The sequence below is a fragment of the Rosa rugosa genome, chromosome 5, assembly GCF_958449725.1.
Source record: "Rosa rugosa chromosome 5, drRosRugo1.1, whole genome shotgun sequence".
Classification (NCBI taxonomy): Eukaryota; Viridiplantae; Streptophyta; class Magnoliopsida; order Rosales; family Rosaceae; genus Rosa; species Rosa rugosa.
Genome location: NC_084824.1, coordinates 9,521,428 through 9,545,333, shown reverse-complemented (window position 1 = coordinate 9,545,333; position 23,906 = coordinate 9,521,428). Strand labels below are relative to the sequence as shown.

The following is a 23,906-nucleotide window of genomic DNA, read 5'->3' as shown; positions in this document are numbered from 1 at the left end:
GCCAAATTTGATAAAAGCTGCGGCGGAGGTTTTGGGAAATGGAGGATTGGGGTCAGCTTACAAGGAGCTAGGTTTTCTGTGTTGGTGAAGAAGATGAGGGAGATGAATATATTTGGGAGAGGTGGAATTGATGCTAAAATGAGAAGGTATGGAAAATTAAGGATTCGTATACCCTCGTGACTTCTGTGTCCTTGTGCCATATGATTTCCCCCAAGATATTCCTTGGATTATTGCCCTCATTCTCCAATTGAAACTCGAAAGGCCCAGCTCGAAAATCAACATATCAGCATTTGGAAGGTAGATATAGAATTCATATTCTTCATCTTAGGAGAGAAGAGTTTGCTGGGTTTGTCAATCTTCATCTTGATAAAGTTTCTCTGGATTTGAAATAAGGGTATTATCGGAAAACTAGTCTAGTGTAGTTAGAGATTTTATGATTTTGTTGGGTGTAAAACGTTTGTTGGGTTTACTTAAATATTTGCTGGGTACATTTAGAAAAACTCTTAAAGACTCTCTAACAAAATGCACGGTTCGAATCATAAACTTACTTCACTAGTTTAGCCAAAAATTGAAGAAAGTTGGTCACCGATCCGATGGTAACCGGTACAGTTGCTGATGAAGCTTACTGATGAAAGTTGGTTCAGCCATGAACTCATTGGGCTGATTTCCCGGAATTTAAACCCAAACCCATCCTCACAATCTAACTCCGGCCCTTTCCATCTTTACACATATGCAGAAAAGCCCAGACCCACAGTGGCATTTTCGTTATATTACAAAACCAAAAGGGCTCTCTCGTAGATCCAAACCCTCTGCATTTCACTATATAGCTTCACCCCTAAACCCCAGAACCCCATCGCCGCTCTTCTTTCCTGTAAGCATTTGCATCTTCATCTCTTTTGTATTCGAATTAGAGACTTGCTCTAGGGTTTTAGAATTGATTCGTAGTTTTTGGGTCGCTTTCGATAGGCGTTACGTTCATCGGCTGGTCTATAAATCCAGAGGGACGTGTCAACGGAAGCGTATATTAACCTTCGATCGATACCCAATTTTCTTAAAACCGGCTACGCATTATTGTTCGTAGTCTGGGTAAATTTTTTGTTGGGTCGAGGTCGAGATAATTTCTCATAAAATCAATTTTGGGTTTTTTTTTTGTTTGATATCATTGTTGCTTTATAATGGTGAACTCCCTGTTAATTTCGATTGGTTGGGGATGTTCAAGTTTCCAAAGCATAGAGTAATATTGTTGCCAGTATTAAACAGCACCGTGCATATTTGCTTGCACTGTGTTACCTGTCTCCTGGTACATGTTTTATCTTCTTCACCAAATTTTTCAAATTCTGAATCTGTAACTCTGATGTTTGAATTTTGCATCCAGAAGTGTGCAGTGATGAGGCTTTTTTGTGGACTAGAGTTTATGATCTGGGTTCTTCACCCAGAAGTTGATTACAAACCCTTGGCTGTCTGAGCACCCAAAACCAATTTTTGAAGGCACTTTTTTCCTATGCTAATGTCTCTGTTTTGTTTTGTAAGTATTCAAGTCTTGTGTGATTTATTGTTTTCGACATATAAATGGGGCGTATGATGAAAATTTAATTATCTTAGCGGATTTCAGTGAGATCTTAGTGTCAATGATCTGATCGTTACACACACTGAAGCCCAATTTTGTGTTTCCTTCATAATTCTAAAGGATATGAAACGACTTGCAATGTTTTGTGCAATTTAAATGAAATGGACTAGTAGTAGACAAGAAGTTCTGTAATGATATCAATGGCAATATGGCATTGTCAATCTAACTGACCAGTAATGACCAAGGTACAGAGTGCCATTATAGAACATCAGATTAGAAAACGGTGATCCATATATTTGAAAAGAAAATGAATACTGAAATTTATTCATTGTAATATAATTGTAACAATAAGCAAAAACACACACTGGAATAGGCTCCTTTACCACAAGAGGTAAGGACCTACAGATGTTGAATTTATTATCATAGTAGTATAGTAGAAGCAGCTGCAGAAGCTGCTAGTTTATAGTGAAAATCCAAGCCAATGCACCTTTGGAATGAAGCATGGCCGGTGGTGTTGATGATCAACCTCAATCAGTGCAGCAGCGGAACATGGCGTACCTCTCCATGAGACGACCACATTCGGCACAGCTCACAGTCTCAGGCATGATGCCGGTTGCAGGCAGTATGAGACTGGTGCAGTGATGTGGGGCGCTCTTGTACACCCCAAGAAGATATTCATTCAGTGCAGGTGTGAAGCCCGTCTCATTGTGCCTAATCTTCCAAATCTTGAAGTCGTTCATGCTCTTCAACATGTGATCCCCATTACCCTTGGACATGTCTGATGAAGGAAGCCCGATCAGAGCCCACCCCCGATCGCTGGAACCGAAGCTCAGCAGTGACACAATCCCCTGCATTATGATGTCGTTTTTTATGTTATCGTCCCTGAAGTTAGCCCTGGACAGCTCACTCATAAGCTGTCCTTTGGACTGCCACATGCTCTCAAGACGAACCCAGAAGAACCAAATGAGGTTCCAGTCGATGGTGTGGCTTAGCCTCTCCTCCTTAATAACACGGATGATGTCCCTGGCCACTCGCTCCTTCTGCTTGCTCTTGCCAAGATAGAGCAACTCTAATTCGATACCAGCTTCCAAGGCAACTTCTTTTGCAGACCTTGTGAAGCTTCGGATCCAGTTAATGTCTTCCCCGCCATACAAGCAAATGTACTTCCTTTCTGAAATCTGCAAACGAAACAAAGTATGTAACATTTTAAAATGTTTAAAATGCACAGCAGTCTGATATAAAGCCGATGTGAATTGTCAATTTTTACGTACCCAGTTAAGTAGAGTTTGATCGATGGCGTCTGCCAAAAGCTCAATCCTCCAGGTCTCTTCTTCCCAGAGCAATCTCTCTCTGTTGCTTGTGAAAGGGTATGCTGCACTTCCGAAAACACACATCATGTGAACAGCATTGGTGTGCACTATTTTGCCTTGAGGGTCCATCACCACAAGCAGAGGCTTCTTCACAAAGTTCCATTTCTGCTGGTGCCTGATGTACTTCACCACAATCGGAGACACAACCGAAGGGTGGTAGATAGTGTACCATTCCATGCCATTTCTAAGTTCCTCAAACTGCAGCTGCTTGGCTTCAGTCCAATTGTCCACAATTGGAACCCAGACAATCTCGTACTGGCTCTCTGGCCTTTGTGGGAACTGGCGTTTCTCCGAGTACATTTGATGAGCAATCAGGTACTCATTTTCCTGGGTGATGTCCAGGTCTGAAATCATCAGTATCACCACCTTCCTCCTCAGCACATCAATGTCAACCTGTCATAGTTCAGTTACATAAAATGAGGATAGATAGATATACATGTACATTTTGTTTTTTTGTTCTTCTTTTTTTTGGGGATAGTGGAGAAATTGATTGAGATATTAAAGCAAACCCTCTTCTTGTTGTAGCCATCATAGAGTGCAGGTTGGTCATCCTTGTAAAACAAAACCCTCAGAGGCTTGGAGTTATCAATATGTGGTGACTCTAAGATGCGTGCAATTGCATTGAATGCTTCTTCATCTCTGAACTTCTCTGCATTTCACCATGAGAACATAACTGGTTAGGCACAAAAAAATAGGAATTCTGTTTAATAACACTGTGTACATCTGATTAGCTAACACTCACGAATGAGTTGATAGAGTCTGTTTAGGTTCTCCTCAAGATGGTTGTATATGTTTTCGAGCTTGTGTGCCAAGGATGATAGTTCCCATGCCTCTGTTACGTACCTATGAGAAATCAAATACAATGGAAATTAAGTAATGAATCATTCATTGTCAAATGTATACTTACTGGTGTAGACATAGAGGAACTTACTCTGGATCAGAGCCAGTGATCCCTAAAAGTTGTGATTCAAGAACGACTATACTCCTGACAGTCCAGTAAACAGCAGTGGGGATATGATTAGTGGGAGATGTAGCTTTGATTTCAGCAGTTAAGTGGGGGTCGCGGTGAAGGTCCTGTAAATGAACAATGATCTTGGTCACCTTGAGCACGGCTCTAACCAGATTGTTGTATGCTTCAAACTTCGGTTTTAAACTAGTCCCAGATCGTTCTAGTATCTCTTGCATTTGCTTCAGTAGTCCGATGGCTTTGGCCAGTGCGTTGGTGGTGAAAAGCTGAGCCACAAGCCAAAATTCACCATCTTTGATCGCAAAAGATGCCAAGGCAAGCACCACCTTTTCGTCCCAATCGTAGTGCTGGACCCTCTCTAAAATATCCATGGTGGTCTTGCTTGCATCTACCCCTGTTAGAGACTTGCTAAGTATCTGTATGTCAAGGTGGACATCAATCAACAAACAGTAAGAGCAGATGTAACACTAGCTTTAGTACCACTAGTTCTTGTTCTACTTGTGTGAGAGATGCTGTCAGTAATGTGATCGGTGAATCAGTAAAGCGAATGCAGTATAAATAGTTTTATTGAATGCAGACCTCGCTGGAAATTTCATTAAGAATGCTGGTTGGAACATCGATGCTGTCTTGGAGGCTACTCAGGCTAGCATGGATGGCCTTCTCATGTTCCAAAGTATCCACATGTGCAGTTGCAGGTACGAGACCTCCCTAAGACACAAACAAATCCACAATTGATATACTCACTAGCAACCTCGCAAACTAAACTGGTAGATAAATCATTTATATACAATTACATATATGAACTCATCAGCATTTAAGAGCAAGTGATCATACATACCGGAACAACAGTGCCATGGATGTCAAGTGGTTTGTTGACACGAGCCAGAATGGCCTCGATTGTTTGGAGAACCTGCTTGACAGATAGACGAGGCACATCGTAGGGACGTTCATGCGATCTATCAGTCATCAGAATTTGGTTGGTCAATGTATTGTCATCTGATGATGCTGAATACTGACGACGATCTCTACCGAGCTGAGTAGCTGGAGTAGTACGGTAGCCGTCTCCTCCTCTGCCTAGGTAGTTGTCTCCTCCTCTTCCCGGGTAGTTGTCTCCTCCTCGGCCTAGGACAGTGGCGGGCGCCCTAGTTTGAGGCACAAGGGCACTTTGAGGTGCAGGGGCACTTTGAGGTGCAGGGGCAGTACTTTGAGGCACAAGGCTGGGATTTTGTTGAGGCACAAGGCCGGGAGTTTGTTGAGGCACAAGGCCGGCAGTTTGAGGTACAAGGCCGGCACTCTGAGTTGCAAGGTTGTCTTGACGAGGTGCTGCAAGGGCGGTTTGAAAGTTGACCCTAGGGGTTTGAGGTTGAAGGGCCATTTTGATTTCCAGAAAAAGGTTAAGCTGTAAGTGAGGCTTCTCTGGTTGGTTGCAAGATGTGGTTTAAACTTAGCTAGCTATGGCCTATATATAGCTCACGTAGTATGGAACAAACAGGCAAAAACCACTGTTCTGCTACCTTGCTTCAGTTGGGGTATAAAACTTTAAACCATGAAAAGTGCAAGAAGAGAATATAAATACTCTCTTTATTTAGTTAAGGGGCTTTACTCTGAGTATGTAATATTCTCCAGCATTCAAAATCTTTTCTCACCTTTACGAAACGTAGCTTCTGATATTCTTACTCCAGGAATCTATTTAATTATGATCATCGTGGCACACATGTTGTTGTTCATTGCTAGATTGAGATAGTTCATTAGTTTGTCTTTAGTTGTACTGCTTGTATTATCTTTGTTTCATTAAAGCTCTTTTTCTTTTTTATCCTGTCCTTGGATTCTTAACTTTGTTCTACCTTCTACATCTAGAGGGTCGGACCTCCGGACCTTGTACAAGACATTTCATTGGAGAATTCTAGATCTTGATCCAGGCTCTCAAACCTTACATTTTGTTTTATTTTTATCTTTTCTTTTTTCGAAAGAGATGAAGTTTTGTCAAGAACTTTGAAAGACACTTGTCAAGGGGGATGATACTGGTGTCATCAAAATCTTGTCCAGACCAAGCGAAGAGAAGAATACTACACCCTTATTTTAATTCAAACTTTGAGCATCTACTGCTAAAATAGAAGAGAGACAAGATGACACTTTATCCATCTACAAAATCAGAGCTAGACGACACAGATCTAGAATTTAAGAATAATAAGCTAAAAAAAACACTAAGAACATCTCCAACAGTGGTAGTTATTTTCACAAGTTAAATTAGCTGAAAGTGAATTACTAGCTAGCAAATTTATGAATTTTGCTCCACCAATGATAGTCATTTGTAAGTCAAATACTTTAAAAAGAAGAATAAAGAACATTGTACGTAATTGAAAAATTTTTAACGTTGAGAGATTTAACATTAGCTTAAATTCTCTCTATTTAGCTAAATATAGCTATGGATTTTAGCTAAAACTAAATTTAATTTTAGTTTAGGTAGTCTACTGAAGTGATATTTTTCCTTAAAATTAGTCAAATTTTAAATTTATTTTAAAATAAATAATCTATTGAAGATGCTTCCTAAAGCTTGTTTAAAGAGCTCAAAAGAGTAGGGTGGTACCGTGATAGTACTCTAGTAGTACTAACTTTTTTATTTGGTTTTAATTCATCCTTAAACCCCTTGCATAATTAATGCTAATTTTTTTTAAAAAAAATAAAAAATTAAGGACGACTATTTATATTAAATGAAGAGTACATAGAGTGATGCAAGCACATCGAAATAAAAGCAATGGAATGAAATAAGATGGACAAACGCACTTAAAATAGAAAATAACAAGAACATAACTAAATACCTAAAGACATCAATCGGACTGTACTGTATATGTTATGTGGGTAGTGTAAAAATAGCCGTGGACCCAAAATGTATTTTTAAGAGGGTAAACCTCGCTTAGTCTATTAAATATTTATAATATTATATCAAAGGGGTAGACCTCTTTAATTTACATAGAAACTCTCACGTACTATGACCGACCATAAAGTCGTTAGTCGAGCATTTTGTTTCTTCTTCTGTGTAGAAGGAGAGACGTCACGATTAAAAGAGATGGTTTGTGACAGAGTGCATGAAGAGGGAGAAATGGGAAGTGCGGAGTGATAAATTAAAGTTTAATTAGTCAGTTACCACAGTGATCTTATTTTATTAAATTATTATGTCAAAAGTATTAGGGATATAACTGCTCCGATCCTCTCCGTATGTATAGCATATAGATAGGTATGGCACGCTTGAAGTACACGTATACATACATATAAAGGCGTGTACCGTGTACGTCATGATCACATCGTAATCATTTATCATCACACATAATTTGTTGCAATATTGCCACATCCGGTGTTAATTAGCAGCAATAGCATAAGCTAATCTACAAATGTAGGTTTCAAAAAATTAAGTCGTACGATGCAAGGTCGAGCTCAGTCAGTGCAGCAGCGGAACATGTTGAACCTCTCCATGATACGTCCACATTCAGCGCAGGCCACCGTCTCCGGCATGACTCCGGTGACAGGCAACATCAAACTGGAGCAGTGATGTGGGGCCTGCTTAGACACCCCAGCAAGGTATTCATTCAGTGCAGGCGTAAACCCTAACTCACTGTGCCTTGTCTTCCACGCATTAAACTCCCTCAAGCTCCTCAACATATGCTCCCCGTTTGCCTTAGACATCTCCGCCGAACCGGTCCCAATCAGCGCCCACCCGTGGTCGCTGGAACCGAAAGTCAGCATTGATATAATCCCTTGCATTACGGCATCGTCGTTTTTCATAGCAACATAATCGGTCGTCCCAAGTTGACTTGATTTCTTAAGCTTGTTCTGGAGTTGATGTCCTTTGGATTCCCACATGCTTTCTAGGCGAGTCCAGAACAACGAAATGAATTGCCACTCGATCGTGTGGCTTAGATTCTCGTCTTGAATGATTCTCATTATGTTCTTCACCACTTTCTCCGTAGCCTTCCTCTTGCCCACGTAAAGCAATTCCAACCGGATTCCAGCTTCCCAAGCCACACTTCTTGCCGCCCTTGTGAAACTCCGGATCCATTTTATGTCTTCTCCACCGTACAAGCAAATGTATTTCCTTTCGGTGATCTGAAATCGAAAAGCAAAATACTCCATCACTTCATCTTAGTTTAGATATATGGATCAACATCCAACATGGCCAGCCTTAATTACATTTGAGTTCTTTTTAGGTTAGCCTATCACGCCCTATATATATTTTCAAAAGAAATACATTTTGGAGATACATTAGTAACTAAAATCCATATTTTGTGAATTCAATTAGGTTGCATACATATAATACAGATTAATATATAAGAGTTCACTTTTTATTAACAGTATAGCTAACAATATAATAGGGCACAGAAGTTAAGCCATGTATGTCAGACTAGCTAAGTCATGTAAATTTAGCAGTCAACATATATATGTTAATAGCATGAGCTTACTAATTAACCATAAACTAGCACTTGACCCCAACTGTGTGCCTTGCACATTTTCTAAACTTGATAAGGGTTATATATCTATGTTTCCGTTTGTTATTTATATTAATGATAATCTAACAACATAACATATTAAATCTACAACTACAAATACGTACCCAAGAAATTAAGTTCTCATCGATGGAGTCTGCCACAAGTTTAATTCTCCAGGTCTCCTCTTCCCAGAGCACGTCCTCCCTGTTTTTATTGAATGGAAATGCTATGCTTCCAAAAACACACATCATGTGTACAGCATTGGTGTGCACTATTTTACCTTGAGGGTCCATCACCACAAGCAAAGGCTTCTTCACAAAGTTCCATTTATCCTCCTTTCTGATGTACCTGATCACAGTCGGCGAAACTACGGAAGGGAGGTAAACCGAGTACCATTCCATACAATTTCTAATCCTCTCGAACCGTTCGTACTTGTCTTCGGTCCATGTGTCCACAATCGGAACCCACACAACCTCGTACTGGCTCTCCGGCTTCATTGGCTCGTGGCGTTTTTCCACGTACATATGTTGGACGATCATGTACTCGTTTTCATGGAGGATGTTTAGGTCTGTAAGGAACAGTATTACAACCTTCCCCTTCAACAGACCAATACTCACCTGTTTTAACTAAATACTATGAAGAATGTTGTTTTATGATATAGTTTAATTTGAGATGAAGTGAATTTTGAGAGCAAACCCTTCTTTTTCTGTAGCAATCATAGAGTGCTGGCTGGTCATCTTTGAAAAACAAAACCTTTAAAGGCTTCATGTTGTCAACATGTGGGTTTTCTAAAATGTATGCAATTGCAGCTAAAGCTTCATCATCTTTCTTCCTCTCTGTATTAGCAGATCATTAATTAGTTGATAGTTGGGCATAAGCAATAATACAAGCTAGGTGTTGTTAACATTTGGATCCCATCACTTCATAATTGAAAATGAAAATTAGGTAATAGACTCACGGATGGCATCAAATAAACTGTTGATGGTCTCCTCAAGGTCGCTGTGTATACTTTCGAGCTTTTGGATCGAAAATGATAGTTCCCATTCTTCCATTTTGTAGCTGAGAGAATTCAAATACAACAGAAGCTGGATTAGTGCCTTTTGTGATATATACCGCCCCATTCAAATCAGCATTTATATTTTCTTTAGGTTAACGTACTGAGAATTCTATAGTATTTCACAGTATGACATACTCGATCTGACTTTTCCTACCGTTTAGATTCATTTTTCACCGGATTCAACACTTCATTACCTGCACTATGCTGCAGTACTCCAGATCGAGTTCTATATATTCACAACAATAGGGTTTGATGATTTACCAAGTGTAGAAACTCAAGGACTTAAAGAATTTGCAAGAATAACTTACTCCGGACCCATGCCTGTGATCCCTACAAAATGTGATGCAGCAACTACTAGACTCCAAATTGTCCAGTAAACAGCAGTGGCAATATGAACATCAGTTGAATTAGTTGTAGATTCTAGCTCGGTGGTTGAGTAAGGATCACAGCGAAGCTCCTGTAACCGAATAATGAGCTTGGTCACTCTGAGCACGGCTTTAACAAGGTTGTTGTATGCTTCAAATTTTGACTTCAAATCAGTCTCTGCACGCTCCAATAACTCTGGTAATTGCTCGAGTTTTCCGATCTCTTTGGCGAGCGCATAGGTGCTGTAAAGCTGAGCCACAAGCCAAAGCTCACCATTTTTCACAGCAAAAGTTCCCAAGACTAGTACCACCTTTTCTTGCCAATCGTACTGGTGGACGGCATATAAAATACCCAGGGCTATATTTTTCTTGTTGTCATCTTCCCCGGTCAGCCATTTTTTTGTAAATAACTGTCATATTAATCGGGCATTGATTAATTTATATAGTACGTACTAACTAACAAACTCCTTAGAAAGACCCAACACATGCACAACTAATTAGCATCTGCGATGATACTTGTCAGTATAATCAATAAATTCTTTTCAAGAGTAATAAACGCGATACACCATTTGGTTAGCTAGAGTAAAATTTGTTTCTCTTCGGAGAGGTACCTATTATAGTGTTATTGATGCTTTATTTTTTACTACAAAATTAGTATCCATATCCTATGAAAATCATATGCATTTTACAGTTTTACTATATGCTAATTTAAACGCACATAAGTTTACCTTGCAGGAAATTGCAATAAAGATGCTGCTTGGAACACCGTTGCTTTCATGGAGGGTACTTGGGCTCGCATGATGTTCCAAGGCATCCTCATGTGAATCTGCAGTTACTGCTGATCCCTTTGATTCACAGAAAAAAAAAAGAAAAAAAGGTCAGGATAATTTGATGAGAAACAGTCATTAAACCAAATTACCAGAAGCTAAATATATATATATATATACACCAACATAAATAAGAGCAAGTGACAAGCACAGATGGTCTATGGGGACTTACAGAAACATTGGAATGGATATCAGGGGAGTTGACATGGGAAAGAATAATCTCTGCGGCTTGTAGAATATGTTTCAAAGAAATAGGAGTAGGATCATAGGGACGGTCATCATGAGATTCATCGATGAACAGAACTTGGCTGATCAATGAACTGTCATATGTTTCAAATTGACGACGGCCTTCTCTACTAGGCAGAGGAGGACGATAATTGTCTCCTCTACGAATGGTGTTGGGGGCCCGATTATGAGGTACAAGGGCCATTCTTCTTTTCACAGAGATGAAAGGTCAGGCTCGAAGTGAGGTATATGGGAGAAGATCGAGCAATATGCTTTGTAATTTGGTTTCATTTGATTTTAGCTCTAGCCAGCCAGCTATCCCTCACAAGTTTACTATAAATATCAAAGAATAATAGTCACCTAACCAGGATGTGCTACCTTGCCTCCACTCTCTAAAGTATTACACGAGGTTTTCTATCTACGGATACTGATTTTTGGACAAGTGATGTGCTATGAAAGTAAATGGTAGCATCAAATATCTTCTTCCAGCTTTACAAAAGGTTAGTCCATATTCTTACTCTAAGAATGTTATCTTATTCTTCTTTGTGTTTCGTTTTTTCTTTTCTTTGTTTATCCTCATTGAACGTACTTTTGCTGTATCTTAATCTTAATCTATTTCTTCACCATCTCTTACCACATGGAATTGTTTGGTTCTAAAGTTGTGTCAAAGTGTCAAACCAGTCTTGTCTTGTTCCTTTCAGTCCAAAAGATTGCTACATTTAACCAAAAACACTGTTACTTTTAGGCTAAACAATTTTCAATTGCTCATTGAACATAAAATGCAGTTCTGAGGCTGCAAACCATGTTCTTTTAAAAAAAAAAATTTACATTTTGTCACTTGTAGCTATGAGTTGTATCTCAAACTGAAAGGGACGAAATTGCACAATTCAAAAATGTAGCTGATACTCATCAAATCATTTTACATTTATTTTCACACATGCAAAGGAATCGAAGAAAAAATAAAAAAGAGTTTTCACGAAACTAAACATGTGATACAAAATGTGTCAAATATCAAAGCTAGATTCTTTAGTTTTTCAGTTGCATGTGCAATAGTAGAAAATAGGGTTTAGGCTAGACAGGAAGGCTTCTTAGTGCACTACTAGAATTTTAGCTATAGGACACCATCAAATTTCTGTGCTCATTGTTGACAAAGGCCACTGATATCTTCAATAGCCACTATGCAGCCACTAATCACATGTCAGTCCCCTATGGAGCAGTTTCCATTGTTGCATAGAACACCATTTCAACATCGGTGGATCTTTCTCATCATATTTTGCTTTAACATTTGAATATAGTATACCTGCCGAATACTGCTGTGTCAGCTTTTACAGTGGCAGTTCACACCATTTCCTTTTCTCTTCGGTGTATTTGATTGGTGTCTAACATTATATTATATTAATTTTTTTTATCATGCAGTCACAATTAAGACGGTGTCAATGTTCATTTATTTTGTAAAAAAAAAAAAAAAAATTAATAGGCTCCAATCTGTATTTCCTATACCCATATACCAGTTCCAATTACAACTAATGCCCGTCATGGCATGAAATTCATCTATTTTTATTTTTTGGCTTTCCTTTTTCTGGCCTTCACAGGCTGTTTCAACTTTCCTGTTACAAAGTAACAATGTGTAAGCCACATACAGTCATACACTCATAAAGATAATGAAAATATGGACAAACTATTGATTTCACAAATACCTTTGAGCATAGTCTGTGGGCTGCTTGACCTGTCAATTCCTGCCCAGTTTTACCAACATAAACCTGATGGCAAACACCAGAGCATTAGAACTAATATAAATAAACGCACACAAAAATATTAATGTATGTAAATAAACGCTTATAAACTCCTGTTTCTTTTGTAAGCAGAAATTCGAACAATAGCTGGATTTAACAGACATTATACTTTTTGATCGTAACTATAATGGCAGAAATTAATAACAATCCATGATCAACTTTTATAGCCTTCTAAACTGTCCATATGTATTAACATCAACCTAAGAAAAAGCTGACTCCCTAATTGCTACTAATATTAGATCTATGCAGAGTTACTGACAAAACCAGCAAAATGTTAAGTTTTAAACTTTTAACATACCTTCCTTCCACCAGGGACTGTATACCAATGACGACCAAGTACAGACCACAGAAGCTGGAACATCTGAAATATGATTCTTTTTTCTTCCAATGATATGGTAGGATGATTGAGAAGTTAAAACTCCACTTCCATGCAATGGGACTTTAGGACTACTACAGGATGTTTGATATTGTGTTGACCGATGCACATCTGCTACAAATTTGGCAAACTTTGAAATAAACATATAATTTATGGTGTTCACAGACTCTTATCTTGCTCAAGTACAGACCACATACAGAGAAGCAAAAAAAGAAGCTTACAATCTGAACAATCAGTCAACTGCAACTAAATGAGATTGGGACTAAAAGTATCCCCAAAATTGGACCTGTCTACCAAAAGACTCATAACTTCTTGCATTGCAGATTGCATAGCGACCTGAACAATGGCTGCACCAAGAACAAAGCAACCAAAATCAAAAGGCGAAACCATATATGGGGAGAAACAAATTGTAACTAACTCTGCCAATGATTAATCAACCGTTAAACCTGCTTGCTTATGCGCATAAATTTTACAATGATTGAACCCTAAGGTTTAACCCAATTCCTTTAAACCATTTATTTACCATACATAGTTTCTTGTCATACTGCTAGCCTTTAAAAGGCATTGTAACAGAATGAAACCCAAAGTTTTTACCTTGTGCATTACCGCAACCCCCAAATTATCAAAGTCAGTCTCCTTCATCAAAACACCCATTAAATTACATCCGCAAATCTCAACAAATGCTAGATTGTTGATCTTATTGGTTACTGCTGGCTTTTTCTTCAAATTTGTAAATAAAACAAAAAGAGAAAAATTCACTTCCTCCTCCAAATTATGTTCGATCTTCACATCATAAACAGAGACTAATCAACACCACTTCACTTCCCTCATTTTTTTTTTCTCACAATTTCATCAAAAAAGATGAAAAATCAACTTTTTTTCACAAGAAATCCCAAAATCTCATCTCCACTCAAAACATCAATAAGCAAAAATCCAAAATATTAAGAGAAAAAGACAAAGAAATTAGTATCTTCGGGAGAAGAGAACTCTTCTATATCATCTTCCATACTCCAAAACGGCGATGGATTATTGGTGATGTAGATTAGCGCATAGTTGAGAGGCTGGTCCAGTGAGAGCCAAATCGAGTATGGTGATGACGTGGCAAATGACCGCGGCGGTCACGGCAACGCGATGGTGGAGATTGCTGTGGTGATGAGAATGGAGGAGAGAAGAACGATTTGGAATGAGAGAGAGAGAGGGGGTTGGGGACTCGCGAGTGATTTTAGGGATCGAAATATTTTTATTTTTTGTGTTGTTCGGCGAATGAAAACATCTTCTATATTTCTATTTTTTATTTAATTTTTATTAAGTTACTGTCTCGCAGTGTGTACTGGTCTGTCAAAGTATGGCACGTAACTTGTACCAAAGAAAAAAGTATGGCCGTTGAGCCATCAAATACATTTAAATATCTAGGTTGTCAAGGGCGAGTACAATGCACGAGTACTATTTATAATTTAATATAATAAGACCAAGAAAAAATATAATATAATAGCAAAATGCCTTCTAACTTCAGGCCATTCCCAGTGATCATCAGAGGCATTGTAAAAGTTTGTCACTGAATAATGAAACGGTGGAACACTATTTCAATCAAGCACCACTTGGCAACAGTGGCTAGTAATCGGTAGCCTTTGGCCAAATTTCTAGTAGTGGTGCCTCCATCTCATTCTCACTTCTGGCTCATAGAGTTTAGGGTTTCTAGCAAAGTAAGTTTCCGATGACTTCTCTCTCTCTCTACGTGACAAAGGAGGAGAGGACAAAATAGTCTCCAAAAAAAAAAAATAGCTTAATTGGATTTTAGGGAACAAAATCAGTTATCTTATGGGTATTGGAGAAATCCATAAGTTTGGTGGAGTAAACAGGATTAATGTCCCTAAAAATTAGGGCATTTCCCCTTAAAAAAATGTGTTTGGTAAATTAAATAAAATTGAGAGGATAGTAAGAAAAGGGGGGGGGGGGGGGAACAAAAAATCAAGGAAGAAAAAAAAAAGAAAAAAAAACAAGCATAGAAAAGAGAAGGAAAATATATATTGAAATGCCCCGGTCCCGAAATTGGACTAAAACATTATTATTGGCTGAATTAGATTTCAAATAACACAAGTGAGAAAATCTACAAAAATAAAAAGATAACAAGAATACCAACTAAATCATGTAAAGTACTCCAAATAGTGTTTACAACCTTTTCTTAAATAACAGACATTGAAAAAGAAAGTTCTACTCTCCAATACTCGCTTCACAAACTCTTGAATAGTAATCTAAAGTAACCTGCTAACACAATTAAATGAGGAATGAGCAAAAGCACGCTCAGTGAGTGACTCAAGTATTAGTTCAGTCACAAAATATCAATCTCGAATACCACAAGGCCCCGTTTGGTTAGCAGGAATGTCAAAATATAAAAAGGATTTATTTTCCTTTCCAAACCGATATGGAATGGAATATGTTTTGGTATTTCCATGCGGGTGCAAAGAAATTAAATTTTGGAATTAATTTTCTATTCCTATTGTAGTGTTTGATAAGTCATAAGAATGAAATATAAAATTATAATTTTCAATAACACATTTTTACTAATTAAAGTACATATATGACATCAAATTATAAGGAATATTGGTAGGGGAATATATATTTTTTAGAGGGATAATTAATGGACTTTTGCCTTTGACAGTGGGAAATGGAAATAAAATACCACCCCTAACTAGATAATTCTATTCAGGCTTTATAAAGGAGTCAATTTCCAGTCAGATCTCATTTTTTATTTCCTTTCATATCTCTAATTACAACCAAACGACACATCTGAATGGAAAATAAAATTAATTCATATTCCATACCATGATTTCCTGTCATCCAAACGAGACCCAAGCGTAACAATAATCAAGAAATCAATGCTGTTAAATAAACACCATCCAGGTACACACTTTTAACAAAGTTGTCTCACAACAAGTCACTGAGATATCAATGGTTTAATAACCAACGCACACTCACGTGAAACACAATGAACACAAGATCAAAAATCTTTACCGAAAAGTAACAAGCTGCTAAGGTAATCCATAAATCAAATTAAGATGTCACTGCAACCCACTCATGTAATAATATTAGGCTGCAAGGCACGCCCGTTAGCTATGTTTGAGTTGCCATTGCATACTCCATTGTAATACTGGGCTGCTCCGCACACTCGTTAGCTATGTCTTGGCTAATTTAGCCCGAACTACCTAAACTCAATGATCGTGCCACTTATCATGGCCACATCATAAGTAATGTGTACATTGCCAACACCACCACAAAATCCAGTCTATAAACAACACCAAATTAATACCAAAATTTGGTACACATCGTACAACAACATTGAGTTTCTTATTAATCATAAGCAACGGACCAATACATAATTGCATCTCAAGTGATTGTCCTCAAACACCTAATAGAAAACAAAGTACAACAACTATCTAAGATACAATTCTATAATCAGTCTAACAAAAGTAACATCTCATAAAGACAGATATCGGAAAACAACTAATTCCAAACTCATGATATCAAACACCCAACTTAATCAATTCGTTAACGACTCAAAAGCTTTTCCAGAACCCAAAGATCCAAAAGTAAAATCAACAATGACAAAAGATCAAACATATCCAATATTTCAAAGTCACTCAAAATTGAACCACACCAACATCCCAATTTGACAAGATAGAAATTAACCAATGCAAGTCATTAACCAAAACATATTGCAAGAAAGCCCTCCACTACTGAAAAATAATCGAAACCCTCTAGCTTTACTCCCCTCAAAACCGGAAGTACCCAAGTCGCAGCCTTTGACAAAAACCTCAAACTCTCCAACTCTCTCTCTCTCTCAAAAACGCAAGACATCAATTGCACCCAAAATCTAATTTCTTCTCTGATGCGGGTGCATATGGGGCAACATCAAATGCATTATTTTGTTGTTTTATTATAGATTCGTAATCTTGGATATTTCATTATTTAGATATTTTTAGGGTATCGTTTTACATTTAATTTAGGATTTACATGTAATTAGCTTTCCATTTTAGCTTAAGGCTACTTATTCTCCAAGTATTGTAAACCCTATAAATTTGGGTAATGTAATTGTTGTTAGATGGCTTATAGTTTATGAATAATATCAGTTTATTTTCGGCATGGATTTGCCATGCTCTACGAGTTTGCTACTCCTTATTTTTGGTGTCTGTTGAGTGACTGTTGGAGGCCTGTGTTCGATACCATTTCCCCATCATTCTCCCAAACTTCCTGATAACACTTGCTCTTCTCCTTTCTCGGTTTCTCTCACAGCTACAAATCTCTCTCTTTCCCTCACCCTTGTTTCCTAAACAATTAATCTTCCTTCTCCCCCATCTTCGTTCCTTTTTTCTTTTTCTTTTTTTTTATCTTCTTCTCTCAGTTCTCCTTTTCTTTCGCCCGTCCCCCCCTCTCCTTTAGTCGACTCCTTCTTATCTTCCCACAATAAAAGAGAATAGTTTAACAATAACACTAAAATAAAACAATTAACTAAGAGACCATATTTTATATTTATATATAAAATAGATATATGGAAAAATACCACAATAGAAAAAAAAAGAATAAGAAATAAATATAGAAAAGATCCTTGACGACCGCCCCTAGTAAGCGGTATGAATTTTACTCATCGTATATGTAATCCTGCCAAGCTAAGTACGGAAATTACAATGCTCATTTGGTCATGAACACGCATCGATCAATAATATCTTACGGCCAGAAGGCCCAAGATACAACATCTTCGTTGTTAGTTTGAAATTTGAAGTTCTACTATTATTGATCGACGAATTGTCTATTATGATCAATTATTTGTTTTTAGGCATTGATCCATTATCTGTCCTTTTACTTAACAGGCACAGAAATCTGTCTTTATACATAGGTACGAAAATGTACGAATATGGTCTCTGCCCATTTTGTTGCAGTGCTTGTACACTGATCATAGCCTTTTCATAGGGCCTTTTATTTGAAGTGAGGGATCACCAAAAGAAACAACTTTTCATGTCGTCATCGTCACAACTTTAAGTCTAAATCAAGTCTCAACAGTTATGACTTCCAACCCAAGAAAAAACCGAAAAAAAAAAAAAATAACAGAAATGCAGACGCAAAATGGAGCCAAAGTAAGAACAAATGCTTACAATTTATTGATATGAATAAACACACACTAGCAAGGCGGCCTCCATATAAGCAGGCATCACCTAATAGTTTAGATGTTACATTTATTATCACACATAGCAGCAACATCGAATATTAATTAGCAGCATAAGCTAATTAATTTTTGAAAAATCAATTTATCCTGAAAATCACGAGTACCGGTACTGGCAACAAGCTAGAGTACTTCAAATAGTTCTCGATCTGTTCCCATTTTCTCAATCGGTGCAGCAGCGGAACATGGTGTACCTCTCCATGAGACGGCCACATTCAGCGCAGGCCACAGTCTCTGGCATGAGTCCGGTGGCAGGCAGCACGAGATTGGTGCAGTGATGGGGAGTACTCTTATACACCTCAGCTAGGTATTCATTCAGTGCAGGTGTAAATCCCAACTCTCGACGCCTTTTCTCCCACGCAGTGTACTCCCTCAAGCTTCTCAACATGTGCTCCCCATTAGCCTTAGACATGTCTGCAGAACCAGTCCCGATCACCGCCCACCCGCGTTCGGTGGAACCGAAGCTCAGCAATGATATGATACCCTTCAAGACAGGGTCGTTTCTCAGACTGAAACTGTCAGAGGCCCTAAGTTGAGTTGAGCTTAAAAGCTCGTTCTTAAGTTGTTGTCCTTTGGATTGCCACATGCTTTCTAGACGAATCCAGAAGTACCAGATGAGGTTCCGGTCAAGCACGTGGCTTAGCTTCTCTTCTTCAATGATTCTCATGATGCTCCTCAACTTTTGCTCCTTAGCCTTGCTTTTCCCCATGTAAAGTAATTCCAACTGGATCCCAGCTTCCAAAGCCACACTTCTTGCAGCCCTTGTGAAATCTCGGATCCAAGCTATGTCTTCTCCACCATACAAGCAAATGAATTTCCCTTCTTGAATCTGAAAAATAATTTCTTCATTATCAAAAAAGGAAAAATGAAAAATTCTGAATAGTACTTTTTAGATATATTCTTGTGCAAGATATCTAGCAGGATTGTAAATCTATGTGCCAAAAAAGAAGAAGGATTGATTGTAAATCTGACCATACATTGTGAATTTAGGGTACACATTTTAGTTATCAGTAAAGGATCACTTGAAGAAAAAAGATTTGATTATAAACAGACGTACCCAGCTGAGTAGATTCTGATCGAGGGAGTCTGCCAAAAGTTCCATCCTCCAGGTCTCATTTTCCCAGAGCAACCTTTCTCTGTTGTTGGTGAATGGGTATGCTGCGCTTCCAAAGACACACATCATGTGAACAGCATTGGTGTGCACGATTTTGCCTTGAGGGTCCACTACCACAAGCAGAGGCTTCTTCACATAGTTCCATTTGTCCTGCTTTCGGATGTACCGGATCACAGTGGGAGAGACGACTGAAGGGTGGAACACTGAGTACCATTCCATGCCATTTCTAAGGTTCTCGAATTGTTGGTACTTGGCTTCATTCCAATTGTCCACAATTGGAACCCAGACAATCTCGTACTGGCTCTCTGGCCTTGTTGGGAAATTACGTTTTTCATCGTACATTTGATGGGCAATTATGTACTCGTTCTCTTGAGCTACATCTAGGTCTGAAAGGAATAGTATCACAACTTTCCTCTTCAGCACATCAATGTCCACCTGCATATATATGTTTTAAAGTAAATATTATGCATGCAAAACTCAAATCTTCTAAAAAGATAGAGATATTCAAGCGAATTGCAAAGCAGACCCTTCTCTTGCTGTAGCCATCGTAGAGTGCTGGCTGATCATCCTTGTAAAATAAAATCCTTAAAGTCTTGGTGTTATCAATGTGTGGTGTTTCTAAGATGTAAGCAATTGCAGCTAAAGCTTCATCATCTTTCTTCCTCTCTGCACCAGACCATTACTATAAGTTAGGTTGAATAATAAGACATGGCATGGTAAGCCAGATGAAGTGATAGCGACATATAAGAAACAATACTTTTTAACAAGTATAATGAACTCACGGATAATATCATATAATCGTTTGATGGTCTCCTCAAGGTGGCTGTGTATATTTTCGAGCTTATGGGACAAGGATGATAGCTCCCATGTTTCAGTTACGTACCTGGGAGAATTCAAACACAAACTGTATTTCACAATGTCTTTCTTTCGTTTTATCTCGTCGGGAAAATTTAAGTTAGAAGGCATACGAATCTAAAGATTTGACCTCGACTATCTCAAGCATTTTGTTTCTAGAGCAACGTTAGGGTATGATGATTTCAAAGAGTAGAAAGTTTACGGTTTAGGATTTAGGGAGGACTTACTCTGGACCCATGCCTGTGATCCCCAAAAGTTGCGATGCAGCAACGACAATACTCCGAATTGTCCAGTAAACAGCTGTGGGGATATGAGCAGTGGAGGTGGTAGATTCTAGTTCAGTGGTCAAGTGCGGATCACGGCGAAGTTCCTGTAACTGAATGATGCACTTGGTCACTTTGAGCACGGTGTTAACCAAATTGTTGTACGCATCAAACTTTGATTTCAGAACAGTGCTGGCACGTTCCAATATCTCTGGCAACTGTCTCAGTGTTCCGACAGATTTGGCGAGTGCGTTGATGGTGTAAAGTTGAGCCACAAGCCAAAATTCACCATCTTTCACAGAAAAAGCTCCCAAGGTAAGTACCACCTTCTCATCCCAATCATAATGTTGGACGATGCGTAGAATATCCATTGTTGTCTTGTTTGCATCTTCCCCACTCAGCCACTTGCCGAATAACTGTCATATGCACCATGCATCCCAATTTGTAGAATTAATCATGACTAAAATACTTTTGTTTGAAGAGATGCTTTACTACACCAAAAAATTTAGGTTTATCAAATTTTGTTCGCCAAAATAATGTGATAAATTTGGACCTACAGAGACGTAATTATAGTATACACCATTTCTCTTTCATGTGTCATGCATGTATTGTTTTTCATCATTAGAGACACTTTCATTAGCTAATCCGACTGAAAAAATTGGTGTACACCATACACTAGGATATGGTAGAATTTTCTAACACTTTTACTCTTTTTTTTTTTGTTGCTAAAACAAGAGCTAAGAATAGCAGAGTGCTCTCCCATCCCAAATTTATTGAAATAAAGATAATGCACAATCTAATAGGGTGGCACAATAGTCAAATTAACCTCCTCTAAAGAACACGAACACGAACGTGACATCTAACACTTTTACTCTAAAAGATAGGATATGATATGCGTGTGTGACTTATATTTCATTAATTAATGACCAAAGTACAAATTCATTTTCACAACATATGATTATCTATCCCACATGAAAATCACAATATTTAATCACAATGTAACTAACTAATTAATTAAGAATAATGCAAATTAACCTCGCTGGAAATCGCATTAAACAGGCTGATTGGAACTTCGTAGTTGTCATGGAGGCTACTCAGGCTAGCATGGAGGGCCTTCTCATGATGTTCCAAAGCTTCTGTGTGTGCACCTGTGGGTACTAACGCTGATCCCTAATGCATGAACAAACGTACAAGGTCAAAATTCATAAACAAGATCGGATTGATTAAACAACATTGAAAATACATAAACCTTGAAGTCAAGTAAGTGACAATTAATGCACATGGTACTTACTGGAACCAGAAGGTTGCCATGGATGTCAGGTTTGGTGACACGAGAGAAAATGACATCAACAGCTTGAAGAATATGTTTCAAGGAAATAGGAGTAGCATCATAAGGACGTTCATGAGATTTGTCAGTGTCCAGAACTTGGGTGATCAATGCACTGTCATCTGATGTTAATGTTGAGAACTGGCGACGCCCATCCCTGCCGAGCTGTTGGGAAGGAGTACGGTATTTTTCTCCTCTGCGATGGGTGGTGGGTGCCTTATTCTGAGGTACAAGGGCGTTCTGAGCTACATAGGCGCTTTGAGGCACCGGGGTACTGCTTTGAAGATTGACCTTATTCTGAGGTTGATAGGCCATTTTGGTTTTTCACAAAGGTGAAAGCTAGGGCAGGCTGTAAGTGAGGAATTGGGAGAAGAGCTCAATGGCTTGTATTGCCTGCTAATGATTTTGGTTCTAGCTAGCTAGAGAGCTAGACCTTATATAGGTGATTTTAAAATGCAAAAAAAATTGGGCGCGAAATCCGTGTTCTGCTACCTTGCTTCCATTAGGGGTTAGATATTGATTTTATTTAGACAAGGGATTGGACATTTGTTCTTCGGTAACTGTTTGGTCGCATTCAAAATCTTTTTTCACCTTCACAAAAGGTCACCCCCGATATTCTTACTCTAGGAATATAATCTAACGTATACAGCTGCTCAGGAAACAGCTAAATATTCTTCAATGTTGTTACTCTGAAGTATTAGTATTATAAATTAAAATAGATTGTGTTACTAATTAGTTAGGACAACAGTATAAAGCTAGTCGATCTACCACTTCATGAAAAATTTGAAATTATGTATTGGCATTTCACACAACAATATATCTCATCTTTCCTCGTTGGCTGATGGATGTGATTCTGGTATACACAAAACTCAATGTCTCTAGGCTATCTGATTACATTATTCTATCTAGTGTAGATTTGGAAGATCATATTAGGATAGCACCCCTAAAATACATTAGATTTATCATTGTGAAACCACTGATATAAGTAGGTCTCATCTTTCGAGAATATGACCTGTAAAAGAAGGGTCTAAAAGACTCTTCTTCTGTAACAGAAAGAGAGTTTTAGTTGGGTGCCTTTGCACTCAAAGTATAAGCTCTGTATATTCCATTTACAAGAAAAGCATGTAAGGATTTTAATCTAGTACCATGCAACCTACTGTACCCTAGATCACTCTGAAGTTTCCTAAACCTTTTTTTCTTTACTGATTAAGCTTCCAAAGCTTTAGTCATGCTCTCGTGCTCTCATTCTGGGGGACCGTGCATGTTATTTTCTTTTAAGTATCCAAGCATAACCTACGATATGAGACAAGAATGGAAAGCTTTATTCACGACAAGAACAAACAGAGAAAAGGTTAAATATGCGAGTGGAAACAAATAGGAAAAGGAACGTATGATATGAAACAAACAGAGAAATGGAATATCCACAATTATGAGAAATTCTTTTGTAGAGGAAAACAAAAAGTTCACGAAGTAGGTCCCAAAACATAAAAACCTTAATAAACTTATTAATGAATATCCATAATTTCATCTTCATATTCAAGTTAAATTTAACGATAATCAAAGCGAGTCTACTGCTAAGATCAAATTTATGTGGGACTATGTTTTGATAGAACCAAACTTACAGGATAAAAAATTAAAACGAACTTTATAGTGTTTCAGAATCACTAAAACAATCAGTAGATAGATGTTTAAAGCTTGCAGAAGTACTGGCATATTGTACAGTTGAAGGCACTTTTTCTTCAAGCTGCGCCTACCATCTCTCTTCACTCTTTCAATTTCAAATTGATCCTCTTGGTCATACCTAATATTTATTCTGTTAGAAAATTCGGGTCACCTTCCGAATTCCCTAGCCCAAGACCGAAACCGAATGAAGACAGTAATCACAAACTATGCAAGCAAACACAAGATTGTTGACGAGGTTCGGTCAAACAGTTGACCTACGTCCCCGGGTGATGATGATGGTGGATCCACTAAACGAGAAGAAGATTACAAACTTTGAAGAACGTTTTTGGTTCTTCCACTCAAATAACCTCTCTCCTCACAACCCAAATTCTCAATAGAGAATTCCCAAATACACCCGATCTCTCAAAGCTTGCAACTCTCT

At 38.1% G+C, this 23,906-nt stretch overlaps 3 protein-coding genes, 1 long non-coding RNA gene and 3 other non-coding genes across 12 annotated transcripts; 3 read left to right on the top strand and 4 right to left on the bottom strand.

The window, feature by feature from the left end:
* The first annotated feature begins 1,164 nt into the window (after positions 1-1,164).
* Positions 1,165-1,308, top strand: LOC133713217 (small nucleolar RNA snoR137). The gene has a single exon (XR_009847888.1). It is a non-coding gene; the product is annotated as a small nucleolar RNA snoR137 (small nucleolar RNA).
* A 67-nt stretch (positions 1,309-1,375) lies between these two features.
* LOC133713266 (small nucleolar RNA Z157/R69/R10) lies at positions 1,376-1,473 on the top strand. The gene has a single exon (XR_009847932.1). It is a non-coding gene; the product is annotated as a small nucleolar RNA Z157/R69/R10 (small nucleolar RNA).
* A 99-nt stretch (positions 1,474-1,572) lies between these two features.
* LOC133713205 (small nucleolar RNA R11/Z151) lies at positions 1,573-1,658 on the top strand. The gene has a single exon (XR_009847874.1). It is a non-coding gene; the product is annotated as a small nucleolar RNA R11/Z151 (small nucleolar RNA).
* A 202-nt stretch (positions 1,659-1,860) lies between these two features.
* LOC133710251 (protein SIEVE ELEMENT OCCLUSION B-like) lies at positions 1,861-5,337 on the bottom strand. The gene is made up of 7 exons (XM_062136271.1): positions 4,743-5,337; positions 4,484-4,612; positions 3,869-4,320; positions 3,680-3,780; positions 3,447-3,586; positions 2,839-3,330; positions 1,861-2,745 (listed from the first exon to the last, which is right to left on the bottom strand). Exons 1-7 carry the CDS (start codon positions 5,277-5,279, stop codon positions 2,095-2,097), a joined length of 2,502 nt encoding a protein of 833 aa, XP_061992255.1. The 5' UTR covers positions 5,280-5,337; the 3' UTR covers positions 1,861-2,094.
* A 1,852-nt stretch (positions 5,338-7,189) lies between these two features.
* On the bottom strand, positions 7,190-11,275 carry LOC133710405 (protein SIEVE ELEMENT OCCLUSION B-like). The gene is made up of 7 exons (XM_062136473.1): positions 10,807-11,275; positions 10,536-10,652; positions 9,751-10,217; positions 9,344-9,444; positions 9,082-9,221; positions 8,511-9,002; positions 7,190-8,005 (listed from the first exon to the last, which is right to left on the bottom strand). Exons 1-7 carry the CDS (start codon positions 11,062-11,064, stop codon positions 7,337-7,339), a joined length of 2,244 nt encoding a protein of 747 aa, XP_061992457.1. The 5' UTR covers positions 11,065-11,275; the 3' UTR covers positions 7,190-7,336.
* A 684-nt stretch (positions 11,276-11,959) lies between these two features.
* On the bottom strand, positions 11,960-14,581 carry LOC133710597 (uncharacterized). Of its 6 annotated transcripts, none has more exons than XR_009846778.1 (5): positions 13,623-14,574; positions 13,250-13,375; positions 12,951-13,142; positions 12,557-12,619; positions 11,960-12,466 (listed from the first exon to the last, which is right to left on the bottom strand). It is a non-coding gene; the product is annotated as an uncharacterized LOC133710597 (long non-coding RNA). The 6 variants fall into 6 exon arrangements; XR_009846777.1 differs by having other exon boundaries at positions 12,951-13,139; positions 13,623-14,562; XR_009846776.1 differs by having other exon boundaries at positions 12,951-13,375; positions 13,623-14,581.
* Positions 14,582-18,149: 3,568 nt separating this feature from the next.
* LOC133712645 (protein SIEVE ELEMENT OCCLUSION B-like) lies at positions 18,150-22,215 on the bottom strand. Its single transcript, XM_062138755.1, has 7 exons — positions 21,767-22,215; positions 21,511-21,645; positions 20,440-20,891; positions 20,140-20,240; positions 19,884-20,023; positions 19,301-19,792; positions 18,150-19,072 (listed from the first exon to the last, which is right to left on the bottom strand). The coding sequence occupies exons 1-7, from the start codon at positions 22,115-22,117 to the stop codon at positions 18,407-18,409; spliced, it is 2,337 nt and encodes a 778-aa protein (XP_061994739.1). The 5' UTR covers positions 22,118-22,215; the 3' UTR covers positions 18,150-18,406.
* Between the last annotated feature and the right edge of the window lie 1,691 nt (positions 22,216-23,906).

Bases quoted from the DNA above. Each gene is read 5' to 3' on its own strand.
- LOC133710251 (XM_062136271.1), bottom strand. From the start codon at position 5,279: ATGGCCCTTCAACCTCAAACCCCTAGGGTCAACTTTCAAACCGCCCTT. The intron at 3,781-3,868 runs GTAAGTTCCTCT...GATTTCTCATAG, and splicing joins ATCACTGGCTCTGATCCAGA to GTACGTAACAGAGGCATGGG. The intron at 3,587-3,679 runs GTGAGTGTTAGC...GGTGAAATGCAG, and splicing joins CAGACTCTATCAACTCATTC to AGAAGTTCAGAGATGAAGAA.
- LOC133710405 (XM_062136473.1), bottom strand. From the start codon at position 11,064: ATGGCCCTTGTACCTCATAATCGGGCCCCCAACACCATTCGTAGAGGA. The intron at 9,445-9,750 runs GTAAGTTATTCT...GAATTCTCTCAG, and splicing joins ATCACAGGCATGGGTCCGGA to CTACAAAATGGAAGAATGGG. The intron at 9,003-9,081 runs GTTTGCTCTCAA...TAGTTAAAACAG, and splicing joins ATTGCTACAGAAAAAGAAGG to GTGAGTATTGGTCTGTTGAA.
- LOC133712645 (XM_062138755.1), bottom strand. From the start codon at position 22,117: ATGGCCTATCAACCTCAGAATAAGGTCAATCTTCAAAGCAGTACCCCG. The intron at 20,024-20,139 runs GTGAGTTCATTA...GGTCTGGTGCAG, and splicing joins ACGATTATATGATATTATCC to AGAGGAAGAAAGATGATGAA. The intron at 19,073-19,300 runs GTACGTCTGTTT...ATTATTTTTCAG, and splicing joins ATCAGAATCTACTCAGCTGG to ATTCAAGAAGGGAAATTCAT.